This window comes from Oncorhynchus gorbuscha, unplaced genomic scaffold, assembly GCF_021184085.1.
Source record: "Oncorhynchus gorbuscha isolate QuinsamMale2020 ecotype Even-year unplaced genomic scaffold, OgorEven_v1.0 Un_scaffold_346, whole genome shotgun sequence".
NCBI lineage: Eukaryota > Metazoa > Chordata > Actinopteri > Salmoniformes > Salmonidae > Oncorhynchus > Oncorhynchus gorbuscha.
In genome coordinates this window covers 974,881-993,008 of record NW_025745205.1, presented here as the reverse complement: position 1 = coordinate 993,008, position 18,128 = coordinate 974,881, and the positions used below count along the sequence as shown (strand labels likewise).

The following is an 18,128-nucleotide window of genomic DNA, read 5'->3' as shown; positions in this document are numbered from 1 at the left end:
CACGGGGGCTTGTGCCCTGTGGTAGGAGGTGGACACGGGGGCTTGTGCCCTGTGGTAGGAGGTGGACACGGGGGCTTGTAACCTGTGGTAGGAGGTGGACACAGGGGCTAAATCTCTGCGCTCTCCTTTAAGACCCAAGCTCCACTACTACACAGATACTACTTCATAAAACCACACTAGCCCCATAACCAGGTAGTCTCTGCTACAAGGCTGCAGTTAGGTTTAGTCTGTCTGTTGACATGGTGTTTCACTATTTCTCTACCATAGGGCTGAAGACTCCAGCGGTGACCAGCCAGGTAGCAGGCAAGCAGGCCCAGAACCCCCTTCAGAGGGCCGGCTCGGCCAGATTCAACCGCCCCGCAGCTGCTGCCACAGGTAAGAGTTCTGTTTGAATGTTTTGGTGTTGGGTTTGGGTTTTGAGCCTGGGTTCCGTCTGCTAGTGTTTAGTGTTTTTCTACGTAACGGTTAGGGTTGCTTAGAAGGCACTAGAACCAAGGATCTTGAAGTATATTTAAACAATAAGGCCAGAGGGGGTGTTGTATATGGCCAATATACCACGGTGGAGTGCCTGGACACAGCCCTTAGCCATGGTATTTTGGCCATATATCACAAACCCCTGATGTGCCTTATTACTGTTATAAACTGGTTACCAACATAATTAGAACAGTAAAAAAAATGTTTTATCATATCCGTTGTATACGGTCTTATATACAACGGCTGTTAGCCAATCAGCATTCAGGGCTCGAACCACCCAGTTTATAATTTATTATACTGTCTCTGAAAAAGAGACTCGAGGGCAATATGACTCTCACCCATAAAGGTGTCATGGTTATTGTTGAATTTTGAGAAAACCTCCACAAACCAGTTATACTTTAGCACCCACACCACAGGAGAGTGTAGGCCCCCAGTTACCATGGTAGCGCTCCAGCGTCATCACACACTGGATTTGTGTAAAACTAGACTTGGAACATTCCCGGCCTCAACCGTTTAGGGTTTTCAGCCATGCATTTTCCTTAAATGTCAGAAGGATCCATGACAGCTTATTTAGAAGAATGTTTGTCCGAATGGCCTGAATATACAGTATGAAAGTGATGCGTCATTTTCCAGGAAGTAGACTAGAGTTTTTTTACTTTCGTTTTTGAAGTTTTGTAAGCTTTTAAAATGGTCTTCAATTGGCAAAAATGGAGCGCAATGTTCTTCAGTGCAAAAACTTTATTACAGACATCTGGCAGAAGTAAATTCATCCACAAACACAGCTTTAAGTGTATATACAGTAACGGTCAAAGGTTTGGACACACCTACTCATTCAAGGGTTTTTCTTTATTTGTACTATTTTATACATTGTAGAATAAAAATGAAGACATCCAAACGATGAAATTACACATGGAATCATGTAGTAACCAACATTTTTTTAAACAAATGTATTTTAGATTCTTCAAAGTAGCCTCACTATGCCTTGATGACAGCTTTGCACACTCTTGGCATTCTCTCAACCAGCTTCACCTGGAATGCTTTTGCAATAGTTTTGAAGGAGTTTCCACATGTTGAGCACTTGTTGGCTGCTTTTCCTTCACTCTGTGGTCTAACTCATCCCTAACCATCTCAATTAGTTTGAGGTTGGATGATTATGGAGGCCAGGTCATCTGATGCAGCACTCCATCACTCTCCTTCTTGGTCAAATAGCCCTTACACAGCCTGGAGGTGTGTTGGGTCAATGTCCTGTTGAAAAACAAATGATAGTCCCACTAAGCGCAAACCAGATGGGATGGCGTATCGCTGCAGAATGCTGTGGTAGCCACGCTGGTTGTGTGCCTTGAATTCTAAATAAATCACAGACTGTGTCACCAGCAAAGCACCATCACACCTCCTCCTTCATGCTTCATGGTGGGAACCACACGTGCAGAGATCATCCGTTTCACCTACTCTGCATCTCAGAAAGACATGGCAGTTGGAACCAAAAATCTCCCATTTGGACTCATCAGACCAAAGGACAGATTTCTTCCAGTCTAATGGCCATTGCTCATGTTTCTCGATCCAAGCAAGTCTCTTCTTATTATTGGTGTCCTTTAGTAGTGGTTTCTTTCTGGCAATTTGATCATGAAGGCCTGACTCACACAGTCTCCTCTGAACAGTTGATGTTGAGATATCTGTTACTTGAACTCTGTGAAACATTTATTTGGGCTGCAATTTCAGAGCCTGGTAACTGTAATAAACGTATCCTCTGCAGCACAGGTAACTCTGGGTCTTCCTTTCTTGTGGTCCTCATGAGAGGCAGTTTCATCATAGCGCTTGATGGTTTTTGCGACTGTACTTGAAGAAAATGTCACAGTTCTTGACATTTTCCGCATTGACTGACCTTCATGTCTTAAAGTAATGATGGACTGTCGTTTCTCTTTGCTTATCTGAGCTGTTCTTCCCATAATATGGACTTGGTCTTTTACCAAACAGGGCTGTCTTCTGTATATCACCCCTACCTTGTCACCACACAGCTGATTGGCTCAAATGGATTAAGAAGGAAATAAATTCTATAAATTAACTTTTAACAAGGTGCACCTGTTAATTGAAACGCATTCCAGGTGACTACCTCATGAAGCTGGTTGAGAGAATGCCAAGCGTGTGCAAAGCTGTCAACAAGGCAAAGGGTGGCTACCTTGAAGAATCTCAAGTATAGAATATATATATATATTTGTTTAAACTCTACATGACCGGTGTGTCCCCCACGGGATGGTTAAGCTAACGTAGGCTAATGTGATTAGCATGAGGTTATAAGTTACATGAACATTTCCCAGGACAGACATATCTGATATGGGCAGAAAGCTTTAAATTCTTGTTCATCTAACTGCACTGTCCAATTTACAGTAGCTATTACAGTGAAATAATACCATGCTATTGTTTGAGGAGAGTTCACAATTATGAACTTGAAAATGTATTAATGAACCATTTGGGCAGTATTTTACTGGGTGACTTTCACTTTTACTTGAGGCATTTTCTATTAAGGTATCTTTACTTTTACTCAAGAATTGTACAGCACTTTGAGATATCAGCTGATGTACCAAGGGCTATATAAATAAATTTGATTTGATTTGATTTGAATTGGATACTTTTTCCACCACTGGTTTTAAGTCACTGTGTTTAGTTCAAAGGTTTTCTATTTAAAACACATTTATGGACTTCTGTAGCCTAATTGGGGAGACAAGAGGGAGAAAATTATAAATAGAAGAATGTAAAAACGTGTTAGCGATTTGGAAAGCATTCCCATGTGTGTGTGGGTCATTAGGAGCGTTTGGGTTGTGCGTTCTGCCTGACTAGCTCTGAGCTCACAAGCTCGTGACAAGGGTAAACAAACACACAAAGAATGGTGTCCCGAACACTTCCTGTCATTAAAGGGATACAGGGGACTGATGGAAATCACTTGGAGTGAAACTAGGCTAAACTGTTGCCTCTGTCACACACACACCCTGTGTGCGCGCATGTTTAAACAGCGCTGTTGTATCCAGGCTTGTCACAGATGACCGTCGGCCACGTCAACAGTGCCCTGTCGTCGCTACAAATACTTCTTACCTTTGACTGCATTGTTGTGGACATGTGCTCTAATGTGGCGATTCCCATCTGTTTTAACGGTCAGGTTGGCACCGTGTGGTGAGTCAGGAGGAGAATAGTCCAATGTAATGTGTTGCCTGTTTTAACGGTCAGGTTGGCACCGTGTGGTGAGTCAGGAGGAGAATAGTCCAATGTAATGTGTTGACTGTTTTAACGGGCAGGTTGGCACCGTGTGGTGAGTCAGGAGGAGAATAGTCCAATGTAATGTGATGACACTTGGGCCATTCGTCCTGCGACCTCTACTGTTGGCAGTTGGCAATAATGCCACTACTAAGGACATGTGGTCCGAACGTGCTCCTATCAACAGGTCTCAGATTAGTTTTTGTTGCTCAGCTCATAAGAGTTGAGGTTAGATTTGGGTTTGCGATTGCTGATCCCAAAACAGTCTTTTAAAAAGCAGAAAGTACAGTGTTTTTAGTTAACATTTTTAGGCCATCTCACAGAGGCTTTGAATTATGGATGTGTTCCTGGAGGCCTGGTCAAGCATGGGTCTGTGGTTAGTCCCCTCCCCCAGCCTGGGCTGGTCTTGATTGGGCTAGGCCTCGGCGCCTGGCTGCCTCTCTGCTGCGGTTGAATCAGGAACTCCCATTGGGGGTTTGTGGGGAGCCACCAGTTGCAGACATGCTGTCACCCCCGTCGGCATACCACCACCACACACACACACATAAACAGTATACGCACACACGCACACACACACACACACACACACACACACACACACACACACACACACACACACACACACACACACACACACACACACACACACACACACACACATAAACAGTATACACACACACACACACATAAACAGTATACACACACACACACACACAAAACAATGGCTTTACAGGACAGCGGTTACAATGGCTGTTGAAGCTGTCTGGCAAGATGCCTGTTTTCAGTTTTCTTTTATAAGACAGACTTTATTCATTTTGTTGCCCCCTGCCTAAGTTTAGATGTTGGATCAGTGCAGCGCTGCTATGGGACTATTTATACTTCAGGCCTGAGTTGTACTTGAGTTGTCTTGCCTTGTAGCTCAGGACGTATTTCCCAAGTGGGGCTCTTACATGAAGTGACCACTTGGAGATTCTTCGAGTCTCATTTGTCAAACTAAAATATTGTTTTTGTTAGTTCTGTCACATTGTTGGATACAGGACCATGCATTTCAGGGGTGTCATTTTAGAGAAACTTAGGGTATGGCAAAGTGACAAGGAGCTTATTTTACTGCCTTTCCTTCCGCTCTGAGGCGTCTGCATGGTCCTAAAGTCAGACTGCTCAGAGGTGGCACCACAGGTCCCAGAGGGGTGTGGTACGTAGTTGTTCCTGATCTGGTAGCCTCACCAGGTGAAACTCTGGACCTTTTACAGTATGACGTTATTAATATGTTGTAAAAAAGGATTCATATGGAACCAGAGTATTTCTAATCAGGTCACAGGGTTTTAAAACATTCCTGGAAAACTCCTGGCCTTGAGGAGGAGGATAAACCCTGTCAAACTTCAACAACTTTGTACTTATGAATTAAATGTAAAAGCAGAACACTGTTGGTTTCCTATACACCGACACAGAGAAGCAACACGATTGGACAATAAAACTCACAGGGCTGAGCTTGCTTTATGCAGGTTGCATATAGTCTGCGCTATGCAACTGTAGGCCTAATTTACAAACCAGTCTGAGTGTCAACTACTGTGTTTATTGATTCATTCCACTTAATCATTTTGTATTGGAAAAGGTCTAGATGGCCTAGTCAGACCAAATTTGAATATAAACCAAAGTTGATCCCATTCACATTTCCTCACGAACAAATGGGCTATAAATACACAATGTTACCGCTTTGTCTACCCTGGCCAGAGGAACAGGGTGCATAGTAGGCTACACGACGCAGCTGTTATTGTTAGTAGCCTAGTCTACAGTTGATCAGACTGAAAAAGAGTCATTTCCATGCAATACAGCATGTCAGATGGCTGGTGTTTCGGCTGCTACATTGATGTAAGAGTTGTTGCTTGTGTGGGAAGTGATGGGTTATCACACTTGCTAAATACCAGAGGAAAGTAGAGAGAGCCCCTTGAGCTTTGTTCACTGTGCTCGGCCCGTGCGACCTGCGATTTCTGTGAATCTGATTGGTTGAGACACGCAAAGCGCTGTAGCTGAACTCCCATATGAAGGACAAAGACATTCTGTGCTTTGAGTTCGACAAATCATGAGGCAAATGGTTCTAAAAAACAGCACTTTGCTATTAAACTCTACCGAACAAACATATGAATGCAACATGTTGTTTTGGTCCCATGAGCTGAAATAAAAGATCCCAGAAATGTTCCATATTCACAAAAAGCTTATTTCTCTCCAATATTTTGGCACAAATGTGTTTTACGTCCCTGTTTGTGAGCATTTCTCCTTTGCCAAGATAATCCATCCACCTGACAGTTGTGGCATATCAAGAAGATTATTTTAAAAAGCATGATCATTACACAGGTGCACCTTGTGCTGGGGACAATAAAAGGCCACTTTAAAATGTGCAGTTTTGTCACACAACCCAATGCCCCAGATGTCTCAAGTTTTGAGGGAGCATACAATCGGCATGCTGACTCCAGGAATGTCCACCAGAGCAGATAATTGAATGTTCATTTCTCTACCATGAGCCTCCTCCAACGTCGTTTTAGAGAATATGGCAGTACATCCAACCGGACTAAAAACTGCAGACCATGTGTTACCAAATCAAATCAAATCAAATTTATTTATATAGCCCTTCGTACGTCAGCTGATATCTCAAAGTGCTGTACAGAAACCCAGCCTAAAACCCCAAACAGCAAACAATGCAGGTGTAAAAGCACGGTGGCTAGGAAAAACTCCCTAGAAAGGCCAAAACCTAGGAAGAAACCTAGAGAGGAACCGGGCTATGTGGGGTGGCCAGTCCTCTTCTGGCTGTGCCGGGTAGAGATTATAACAGAACATGACCAAGATGTTCAAATGTTCATAAATGACCAGCATGGTCAAATAATAATAAGGCAGAACAGTTGAAACTGGAGCAGCAGCACAGTCAGGTGGACTGGGGACAGCAAGGAGCCATCATGTCAGGTAGTCCTGGGGCACGGTCCTAGGGCTCAGGTCCTCCGAGAGAGAGAAAGAAAGAGAGAATTAGAGAGAGCATATGTGGGGTGGCCAGTCCTCTTCCGGCTGTGCCGGGTGGAGATTATAACAGAACGTGGCCAAGATGTTCAAATGTTCATAAATGACCAGCATGGTTGAATAATAGTAAGGCAGAACAGTTGAAACTGGAGCAGGAGCATGGCCAGGTGGACTGGGGACAGCAAGGAGTCCTCATGTCAGGTAGTCCTGGGACATGGTCCTAGGGCCCAGGCCAGTTGAAACTGGAGCAGCAGCATGGCCAGGTGGACTGGGGACAGCAAGGAGTCATCATGTCAGGTAGTCCTGGGGCATGGTTCTAGGGCTCAGGTCCTCCGAGAGAGAGAAAGAAAGAGAGAAGGAGAGAATTAGAGAACGCACACTTAGATTTACACAGGACACCGAATAGGACAGGAGAAGTACTCCAGATAAACAAACTGACCCTAGCCCCCGACACATAAACTACTGCAGCATAAATACTGGAGGCTGAGACAGGAGGGGTCAGGAGACACTGTGGCCCCATCCGAGGACACCCCGGACAGGGCCAAACAGGAAGGATATAACCCCACCCACTCTGCCAAAGCACAGCCCCCACACCACTAGAGGGAAATCTTCAACCACCAACTTACCATCCTGAGACAAGGCCGAGTATAGCCCACAAAGATCTCCGACACGGTACAACCCAAGGGGGGGGAAACCCAGACAGGCCGACCACAACAGTGAATCAACCCACCCAGGTGACGCACCCCCCCAGGGACGGCACGAGAGAGCCCCAGCAAGCCAGTGACTCAGCCCCCGTAACAGGGTTAGAGGCAGAGAATCCCAGTGGAAAAAGGGGAACCGGCCAGGCAGAGACAGCAAGGGCGGTTCGTTGCTCCAGAGCCTTTCCGTTCACCTTCCCACTCCTGGGCCAGACTACACTCAATCATATGACCCACTGAAGAGATGAGTCTTCAGTAAAGACTTAAAGGTTGAGACCGAGTTTGCGTCTCTGACATGGGTAGGCAGACCGTTCCATAAAAATGGAGCTCTATAGGAGAAAGCCCTGCCTCCAGCTGTTTGCTTAGAAATTCTAGGGACAATTAGGAGGCCTGCGTCTTGTGACCGTAGCGTACGTATAGGTATGTACGGCAGGACCAAATCAGAGAGGTAGGTAGGAGCAAGCCCATGTAATGCTTTGTAGGTTAGCAGTAAAACCTTGAAATCAGCCCTTGCTTTGACAGGAAGCCAGTGTAGAGAGGCTAGCACTGGAGTAATATGATCAAATTTTTTGGTTCTAGTCAGGATTCTAGCAGCCGTATTTAGCACTAACTGAAGTTTATTTAGTGCTTTATCCGGGTAGCCGGAAAATAGAGCATTGCAGTAGTCTAACCTAGAAGTGACAAAAGCATGGATTAATTTTTCTGCATCATTTTTGGACAGAAAGTTTCTGATTTTTGCAATGTTACGTAGATGGAAAAAAGCTGTCCTCGAAATGGTCTTGATGTGTTCTTCAAAAGAGAGATCAGGGTCCAGAGTAACGCCGAGGTCCTTCACAGTTTTATTTGAGACGACTGTACAACCATTAAGATTAATTGTCAGATTCAACAGAAGATCTCTTTGTTTCTTGGGACCTAGAACAAGCATCTCTGTTTTGTCCGAGTTTAATAGTAGAAAGTTTACAGCCATCCACTTCCTTATGTCTGAAACACATGCTTCTAGCGAGGGCAATTTTGGTGCTTCACCATGTTTCATTGAAATGTACAGCTGTGTGTCATCCGCATAGCAGTGAAAGTTTACATTATGTTTTCGAATAACATCCCCAAGAGGTAAAATATATAGTGAAAACAATAGTGGTCCTAAAACAGAACCTTGAGGAACACCGAAATGTACAGTTGATTTGTCAGAGGACAAACCATTCACAGAGACAAACTGATATCTTTCCGACAGATAAGACCTAAACCAGGCCAGAACATGTCCGTGTAGACCAATTTGGGTTTCCAATCTCTCCAAAAGAATGTGGTGATCGATGGTATCAAAAGCAGCACTAAGGTCTAGGAGCACGAGGACAGATGCAGAGCCTCGGTCCGATGCCATCAAAATGTCATTTACCACCTTCACAAGTGCCGTCTCAGTGCTATGATGGGGTCTAAAACCAGACTGAAGCATTTCGTATACATTGTTTGTCTTCAGGAAGGCAGTGAGTTGCTGCGCAACAGCCTTCTCTAAAATCTTTGAGAGGAATGGAAGATTCGATATAGGCCGATAGTTTTTTATATTTTCTGGGTCAAGGTTTGGCTTTTTCAAGAGAGGCTTTATTACTGCCACTTTTAGTGAGTTTGGTACACATCCAGTGGATAGAGAGCCGTTTATTATGTTCAACATAGGAGGGCCAAGCACAGGAAGCAGCTCTTTCAGTAGTTTAGTTGGAATAGGGTCCAGTATACAGCTTGAAGGTTTAGAGGCCATGATTATTTTCATCATTGTGTCAAGAGATATAGTACTAAAACACTTGAGCGTCTCTCTTGATCCTAGGTCCTGGCAGAGTTGTGCAGACTCAGGACAACTGAGGTTTGGAGGAATACGCAGGTTTAAAGAGGAGTCCGTAATTTGCTTTCTAATAATCATAATCTTTTCCTCAAAGAAGTTCATGAATTTATCACTGCTAAAGTGCAAGTCATCCTCTCTTGGGGAATGCTGCTTTTTAGTTAGCTTTGCCACAGTATCAAAAAGGAATTTCGGATTGTTCTTATTTTCCTCAATTAAGTTAGAAAAATAGGACGATCGAGCAGCAGTAAGGGCTCTTCGGTACTGCACGGTACCATCCTTCCAAGCTAGTCGGAAGACTTCCAGTTTGGTGTGGCGCCATTTCCGTTCCAATTTTCTGGAAGCTTGCTTCAGAGCTCGGGTATTTTCTGTGTACCATGGAGCTAGTTTCTTATGAGACATTTTTTTAGTTTTTAGGGGTGCAACTGCATCTAGGGTATTGCGCAAGGTTAAATTGAGATCCTCAGTTAGGTGGTTAACGGATTTTTGTCCACGCGTGTTGCGTTTATATTTTTGTTCTCTATAAATTAAAAGTGGCGCTGCCACACCTGATTTGGAAACGAAATGCCGACTTGCAACAGATGTTCCGGTGGCCCTGAGACCACTAATACCGCTAAACTGAATTAGCCTTTTAAAAGGAATTGGAAGGATATTAGTACCCATTTTAAATTGTTGGTGTTGAGCTCGGAAATGGCCATACCCAACTGCCGTCTATCTCGCACCTCTCTCTCTCTCTGTCTCTCTCTGTCTCTCTCTGTCTCTCTCTGTCTCTCTCTCTCTGTCTCTCTCTGTCTCTCTCTCTCTCTGTCTCTCTCTGTCTCTCTCTCTCTCTGTCTCTCTGTCTCTCTCTCTGTCTCTCTCTCTGTCTCTCTCTCTCTGTCTCTCTCTCTCTGTCTCTCTCTCTCTGTCTCTCTCTCTCTGTCTCTCTCTCTCTGTCTCTCTGTCTCTCTCTCTCTCTGTCTCTCTCTCTCTGTGTCTCTCTCTGTCTCTCTCTCTCTCTGTCTCTCTGTCTGTCTGTCTCTCTGTCTCTCTGTCTGTCTGTCTGTCTCTCTGACTCTCTGTGATTTCCCCCTGAAGTGACCTTGTCCCTGTAAACCACGGCTGCCTCAGAGGAGAGAGGGCTGTTACAAACCCATTAACTAGCCTACTAATATTGTTGCATTGGTTAAGTCTAGGGGTCTTTGGCCTCGTTACATGGTCTGTAACCTGACTCGTTATGTCTAGGGGTCTTAGTTATAGTTACATGGTCTGTAACCAGACTCATTATGTCTAGGGGTCTTAGTTATAGTTACATGGTCTGTAACCTGACTCATTATGTCTAGGGGTCTTAGTTATAGTTACATGGTCTGTAACCTGTCTCATTATGTCTAGGGGTCTTAGTTATAGTTACATGGTCTGTAACCTGACTCATTATGTCTAGGGGTCTTAGTTATAGTTACATGGTCTGTAACCTGTCTCATTATGTCTAGGGGTCTTAGGTTACAGACCATGTAACTATAACTAAGACCCCTAGACATAATGAGTCAGGTTACAGACCATGTAACTATAACTAAGACCCCTAGACAAAACGAGTCAGGTTACAGACCATGTAACTATGTAACTAAGACCCCTAGACATAACGAATCAGGTTACAGACCATGTAACTATAACTAAGACCCCTAGACATAATGAGACAGGTTACAGACCATGTAACTATAACTGTCTCATTATGTCTAGGGGTCTTAGTTATAGTTACATGGTCTGTAACCTGACTCATTATGTCTAGGGGTCTTAGTTATAGTTACATGGTCTGTAGCTTACCTTGGTCCAGGGCCAGCTCTGTCTCTCTTGACGTCTGGGTCTTCGAGTCCAAGCAAATGATTATTTCTTCAGATGGTGCTGAAACATAAATATGTACAAAAAAGAAAAGGCCTTCCCAAACTAAAGACTCAAAAAACTAACGAAAGCCCTCAAACAAAACGAGTTGGTTCTCCAAGCTGCCACTGTGACATCACCTTAATTGTCAGTACCTGATGTGCTTATCAAGCCTTGGCTCAGCACCTAGACCTGGTTGCTGCCCTCTGGTGGTGGAGTGAGGAAGTGTATCCTGGAGAGTGTCTTTGTCTTTGTCCTAACACTAACCTTCCCCTCCACATCATAACAGGGGGAAGAGTATGAAGTGCCATCATGTGACTGACACCCCCTGACTCACATTTGATCATATGCCCCATTCACTACCACACCCTCCAACATCCATATACCCCCTGTGGTGTGTATTCCACGCTGATTCTCCAGACGGTGAAAAGAGCAGCTGAAGGATGGAAATGGACAGCCATTCACAGGCTGTCTGTACAGTCACCCTGTAGAACAGTGTCACTCATCAGTATTCTGAGGCGCGTGTGTTTGTTTTATGTGTGACAAATGCATCCCTTTCACAGACGCCACCCTCCCAGTGAATAGGCTTAACACAGCACCTGCCACAGAGGGAGAGATGGAGATAGAAGGAATAGAAAGAGAGAGGGGTGGAGAGAGGGGAGTGATGGGAGAGGGGTGGAGAGAGGGGAGTGATGGGAGAGGGGAGTGATGGGTGAGGGGTGGAGAGAGGGGAGTGATGGGAGAGGGGAGTGATGGGTGAGGGGTGGAGAGAGGGGAGTGATGGGAGAGGGGTGGAGAGAGGGGAGTGATGGGTGAGGGGTGGAGAGAGGGGAGTGATGGGTGAGGGGTGGAGAGAGGGGAGTGATGGGTGAGGGGTGGAGTGATGGGTGAGGGGTGGAGAGAGGGGAGTGATGGGAGAGGGGAGTGATGGGTGAGGGGTGGAGAGAGGGGAGTGATGGGAGAGGGGTGGAGAGAGGGGAGTGATGGGTGAGGGGTGGAGAGAGGGGAGTGATGGGTGAGGGGTGGAGAGAGGGGAGTGATGGGTGAGGGGTGGAGAGAGGGGAGTGATGGGTGAGGGGTGGAGTGATGGGTGAGGGGTGGAGAGAGGGGAGTGATGGGTGAGGGGTGGAGAGAGGGGAGTGATGGGAGAGGGGTGGGGCCTCCTGCTTTCAAGGATCCACATTTTTCTTCTCTCCTTTATCTCTGCTCTCCCATCAGTTAGAACCTCTGTATGAACCATCTGCATCCTCCCACCTTCTCTTCTCCTTTTCTTCTCTCCATCCATCCATCCATCCTCCCCCTCACATGTTCACCCTGGGAGTGAAGGAGAGCGAGATGTTATTCTCATGTCCCTCCCACTTGCCGCTCTGCGCACACTCCTCCCTCCCTCCCTCCTCTCCTCCCTCCTCCCTCCATCCCTCCATCCCTCCCTCCCTCCATCCCTCCCTCCTCCCTCCTCCCCTAGCAGCATCTCTCTGTGTGTTTTCTTCACAGTACTATCGAAAGAACCAATGTGAGATACACAGAGATGCCGAGGCTGAGCTTTGTCTAACCGTGTGTTTGTGTGAAAGAGAACCTCTAACGCCTATTGGTCCCAAATGCTGCAGTCTGTGTGTGTGTCTGTGTCCGCGGCTGTGTGTGTGTGAGGCACACTAGGGGACATTGCATACTAAAGCTGATCCTCTGAAGAAGAGATTATCTTCATCGTTCGTGTTTCTGCCTACATTTGTTCCTTTCTCTCTGAGGATTCTACTACAGACTAGACCTGGACTATCTCTCCATACTGTTACTGCCTCTACTGCAGGTGGCAGAAAAACAATGCTATTTTTGGCGCCATTTTCTCTTGTTTTCCATTGGCTGGGGGTACAGCTCGAGTGTAATTTTTTTTTTCCTACACTCCCGCACTCATTCACAGCTCCTGTAGCTCTCTCTCCCTCTATCTGGGAGTGGTGTAGCTCTCTCTCTCCCTCTATCTGGGAGTGGTGTAGCTCTCTCAGAGACTAACCTAGTCTGGAGGAGTATCTACCCTAGAGACCAACCTAGTCTGGAGGAGTATCTACCCTAGAGACTAACCTAGTCTGGAGGAGTATCTACCCAGAGACTAACCTAGTCTGGAGGAGTATCTACCCAGAGACCAACCTAGTCTGGAGGAGTATCTACCCAGAGACTAACCTAGTCTGGAGGAGGATCTACCCAGAGACTAACCTAGTCTGGAGGAGTATCTACCCTAGAGACCAACCTAGTCTGGAGGAGGATCTACCCTAGAGACTAACCTAGTCTGGAGGAGGATCTACCCAGAGACTAACCTAGTCTGGAGGAGGATCTACCCAGAGACTAACCTAGTCTGGAGGAGGATCTACCCAGAGACTAACCTAGTCTGGAGGAGGATCTACCCTAGAGACTAACCTAGTCTGGAGGAGGATCTACCCTAGAGACTAACCTAGTCTGGAGGAGTATCTACCCTAGAGACTAACCTAGTCTGGAGGAGTATCTACCCTAGAGACTAACCTAGTCTGGAGGAGTATCTACCCTAGAGACTAACCTAGTCTGGAGGAGTATCTACCCAGAGACTAACCTAGTCTGGAGGAGGATCTACCCAGAGACTAACCTAGTCTGGAGGAGGATCTACCCAGAGACCAACCTAGTCTGGAGGAGTATCTACCCTAGAGACCAACCTAGTCTGGAGGAGTATCTACCCTAGAGACCAACCTAGTCTGGAGGAGTATCTACCCTAGAGACTAACCTAGTCTGGAGGAGTATCTACCCTAGAGACTAACCTAGTCTGGAGGAGTATCTACCCTAGAGACTAACCTAGTCTGGAGGAGTATCTACCCTAGAGACTAACCTAGTCTGGAGGAGGATCTACCCTAGAGACTAACCTAGTCTGGAGGAGGATCTACCCTAGAGACTAACCTAGTCTGGAGGAGTATCTACCCTAGAGACTAACCTAGTCTGGAGGAGTATCTACCCTAGAGACTAACCTAGTCTGGAGGAGTATCTACCCTAGAGACTAACCTAGTCTGAAGGAGTATCTACCCTAGAGACTAACCTAGTCTGGAAGAGGATCTACCCTAGAGACTAACCTAGTCTGGAGGAGTATCTACCCTAGAGACTAACCTAGTCTGGAGGAGGATCTACCCTAGAGACTAACCTAGTCTGGAGGAGTATCTACCCTAGAGACTAACCTAGTCTGGAGGAGTATCTACCCTAGAGACTAACCTAGTCTGGAGGAGTATCTACCCAGAGACTAACCTAGTCTGGAGGAGTATCTACCCTAGACTAACCTAGTCTGGAGGAGTATCTACCCTAGAGACTAACCTAGTCTGGAGGAGTATCTACCCTAGAGACTAACCTAGTCTGGAGGAGTATCTACCCTAGAGACTAACCTAGTCTGGAGGAGTATCTACCCTAGAGACTAACCTAGTCTGGAGGAGTATCTACCCTAGAGACTAACCTAGTCTGGAAGAGGATCTACCCTAGAGACTAACCTAGTCTGGAGGAGTATCTACCCAGAGACTAACCTAGTCTGGAGGAGGATCTACCCTAGAGACCAACCTAGTCTGGAAGAGGATCTAACCAAAGACTAGAGACAGTGAATTGTTCCCTCCTTTTTTCTTTGCTTCTATACTAGAGGAATCTCTCACCAGAGACATGTTATGGTCTCCTAGACTCTCTCTGTCTAACTTCCATGTGAAGTTGACAGCCAAAGGATTGTTCCGGAATCTCCAACTCCTCTCAGGATGCAAGAAGACCACGGTGGTGTTCCATGCAGGTCTGAGACACACACACACACACCTCATCACTGCATCCATCGTACCCCTCCTCCGTTGTCTTATCTCCCACGTTCCCTATTCCTACCCCTGTGCCGCGGCAGCCATTGTTGCCTTGCAGTCCTTCTTTACCAGGGGGTTCTCTCACTGTTGCGTGTAGCCGCCATGTCTACAAATTAGATGCCGCTCTCTATGAGTCTGTGTCTGTGTGTGTATTTGTGTGTGTGTTTTCTACACTAGTGGCTCCACCATAGCGTGGTGGTGAATAGCCGACAAGGCAGAGGGCTTCTTCTAAACCGTGAAGCCCAGAGGACCTTGACTCCCATGGTACCCAGACACACAGCCTCATCTGGCTCCTAGTAGCCTGACCATCGTTCTGTTATTAAACCACTATGTTAAGACGGTCTGGAACAGGCCTTTTCTTTGTGTTCTGTGTCATTGTATCTATTATAAAGCAGTACTATAGGCTGGCATGCTGGTTTTGTGCCGATCACAAGCTTGACTCCTCCCTCTATCTGTTTCAAATGGTTATACATCTATTTACTGAGTCATTTTTTTCTTGCTATTTAGTCTTTGGCATTTTGTCTGTTGAAACCTGTACTTTAGCCTGACCTGCTGTTTTTGTATTCAAACTAGACTACATATCTGGCTGCGTTCTATTTCTGTTATTAAATGGTTATATCTCTACCGGCTAGAATAATACTAGTTGCCAAGCAGTGAAATAGTGTGTAATAGTAAAACCGTAATATGACGTGTTGTTTTGTATCCAAGCTCAGGCTGCACGTGTCTGTCTGAGGGCGGCCTCCATCTTAGTGGTTTAGAGACCCACTTCTCTGCTGTGAGAGAAATGTAGGTTACAGCAGACTTTAGTCACTGCCTGCTCTGCAGCAAGGTTGCCCATTCGTGCAAGAGCTAATCTCAATGTTTTTTCAGCGTTCGCCTGATGAGGGAATTATCTGGTGGAATGAGGACAGAATATTCCAAAGGAGGGACCAGGGAGAGACCCTTCCTGAAATCTGTCTGGTGTACTGGAGAGAGTAGTGGTCTTTTGGGAGCGATAAGATTATACATTCTCTAAAGGAATGTTGATATTCTCTAATGAATTCAGCCAGCCATGCCTTCTGGTTCTCATATTTATGTGATGAACAGATATCAAATCTATGTTATTTTTATACCAGGCAACCTGTTTTTAGGGATGTAGGCTAATTTAAAACAGGTCAGTAAGCATTTCTGTACAGGCATACTGCTGGGCAGACCCAATCAGTGGAGCACTATAAGGACCCCAGTTCAGTGTTGCTAGGCACACATGTGCTAATGACACCCCATGTTCTCTCACGCACTCCACACACCGAACCACAGGAGGTTGGTGGCGCCTTAATTGGGGAGGACGGGCTTGTGGTAACGGCTGGTGCCAAATAGGTGGAATGTCATCAAATACATCCAACACACATGGTTTGATGCCGTTCCATTGTCTCCGTTCCAGCCATTATTATGAGCCGTCCTCCCCTCAGCAGCCTCCGCTGACGTCGATATTTCTCCATGTGTTGCCATGGATACAGCCGGGTTGGGAGTGCAGTCGCCTCGTTAGGCGAGCGACGCGGTCTACGAGGCCCCAGTCATTGCAGTTAATGAACTTTGACTGGACTGCCGGTGGGCCAGGGGTCCTTCTAGATTTTCTAGGAGTCTGTAGCCGTGTCACCGGGGATGTGTTCACTTGGCCCCTGCATCTCAACTGACACCCTGTTCCCAATATAGGGCCCTGGTCAGAAACAGTGCACTATATGGGGTACAGGGTGGTATATGAGAAGTGCTCGGCCTTATTGGGGGCTTGGTTTATTTACAATGTGTCTTACACTTCAGTTTCTAATCATACTTCTATTCCATAGTCACCTCAAGGTTGTCAGAGAGATAACGTCTAATACTGAGATAACAGTCGGTAAAGATGTTCTGTGAAGCCCATTATAGGCCAGGCAGCACACAGACTCTCCCTCCTGCCTGTGGCCCAGCAAGCTTTTCCATGGGTGTATCCAATGCTGCTGACGCCACATCTTTCAGTAATGTACATCAAAATCCTCATTTGACAAATCTGCTGCAGATGCAGTTTGCGGATTAATGCCGTCAGATTCGCACTTTTCATTTTTCCAGATTTGATGTTTCATCTGAGCACAGCAGGGGGCATCTTTAATCCCACCCAGATTAAGACTACGTGTGTGTGTGTGTGTGTGTGTGTGTGTGTGTGTGTGTGTGTGTGTGTGTGTGTGTGTGTGTGTGTGTGTGTGTGTGTGTGTGTGTGTGTGTGTGTGTGTGTGTGTGTGTGTGTGTGTGTGTGCACAAGTGATGGGCACTGTTTGCTGCCTCTGGCTGGCACATCAAACCCTTTTTGAAACGTATTCCCAACCCAACTGAAACCTTGTTGGTGTTTAATAGTTTGGCAGAATGTAGAGAGTGAGAGTTGGACAGAGAGCCAATCCCTCATCAACTGTACAGTATTAATTACACTCCTGACTGCTGCTCCAATGGGCTGGCAAATTAAATACAACCCACTTCATAGGATTAAGACAGGATTACTGTGCGTGGGTGTGTGTGTGTTGGGGGCAGTAGCTTTTCCACCCAGATCAGACTAACAGCGCTGAGGTGGTGTGTGTGTGTGTGTGTGTGTGTGTGTGTGTGTGTGTGTGTGTGTGTGTGTGTGTGTGTGTGTGTGTGTGTGTGTGTGTGTGTGTGTGTGTGTGTGTGTGTGTGTGTGTGTGTGTGTGTGTGTGTGTGTGTGTGTGTAGTGGGTCATAATTTTGGCTATAGCTTTTGCACACTGCTCAATGCTGTGAAAGGCTGATCTGGGTGGAAAAGCTACTGCCCCCCAACACACCCACACACACACACAGTAATCCAGTCTTAATCACTCCTAAGAAGTGCCTTGCATTTGTTGCCAGGAGAGTGTAATTAATACTGTACAGTTGATGAGGGATTGGCTCTCTGTCCAACTCTCTCTCTCTACATTCTGCCAAACTACAGTAGCCTCAAACACCAACATGGTTTCAGTTGGGTTGGAAATACGTTTCAAAAAGGCTTTGATTTATTCAGATGACAGATCTAACACACACAGCCACACACGCCATCATCAACTAAAAGACACCCTCTCCGCTCGTCTTCATCCTCCTCTCATCCAGCCCCTCATCTCGCCCATTCAGTAGCACCTCTTAACGTCTCCTCTAGACACTGATCTAAGATCCGTTTCGTGTTTCTCCCCATGATAGT

The 18,128-nt window shown here is 46.0% G+C and overlaps 1 protein-coding gene across 3 annotated transcripts in view; it reads left to right on the top strand.

Annotated features, from left to right (window-relative positions):
• The first annotated feature begins 222 nt into the window (after positions 1–222).
• Positions 223–18,128, top strand: part of LOC124017880 (microtubule-associated tumor suppressor 1 homolog A-like) — a 55,165-nt gene continuing 37,259 nt past the window's right edge. For 2 of the 3 annotated variants that reach the window (XM_046333135.1, XM_046333132.1), the window contains exon 1: positions 223–375. In XM_046333135.1, coding sequence (XP_046189091.1) covers positions 240–375 — 136 coding nt within the window. In that variant the 5' untranslated portion in view covers positions 223–239. Of the gene's footprint in view, positions 376–14,707; positions 14,876–18,128 lie in introns of those variants that run through there. The other variant, XM_046333134.1, reaches the window with a different exon arrangement.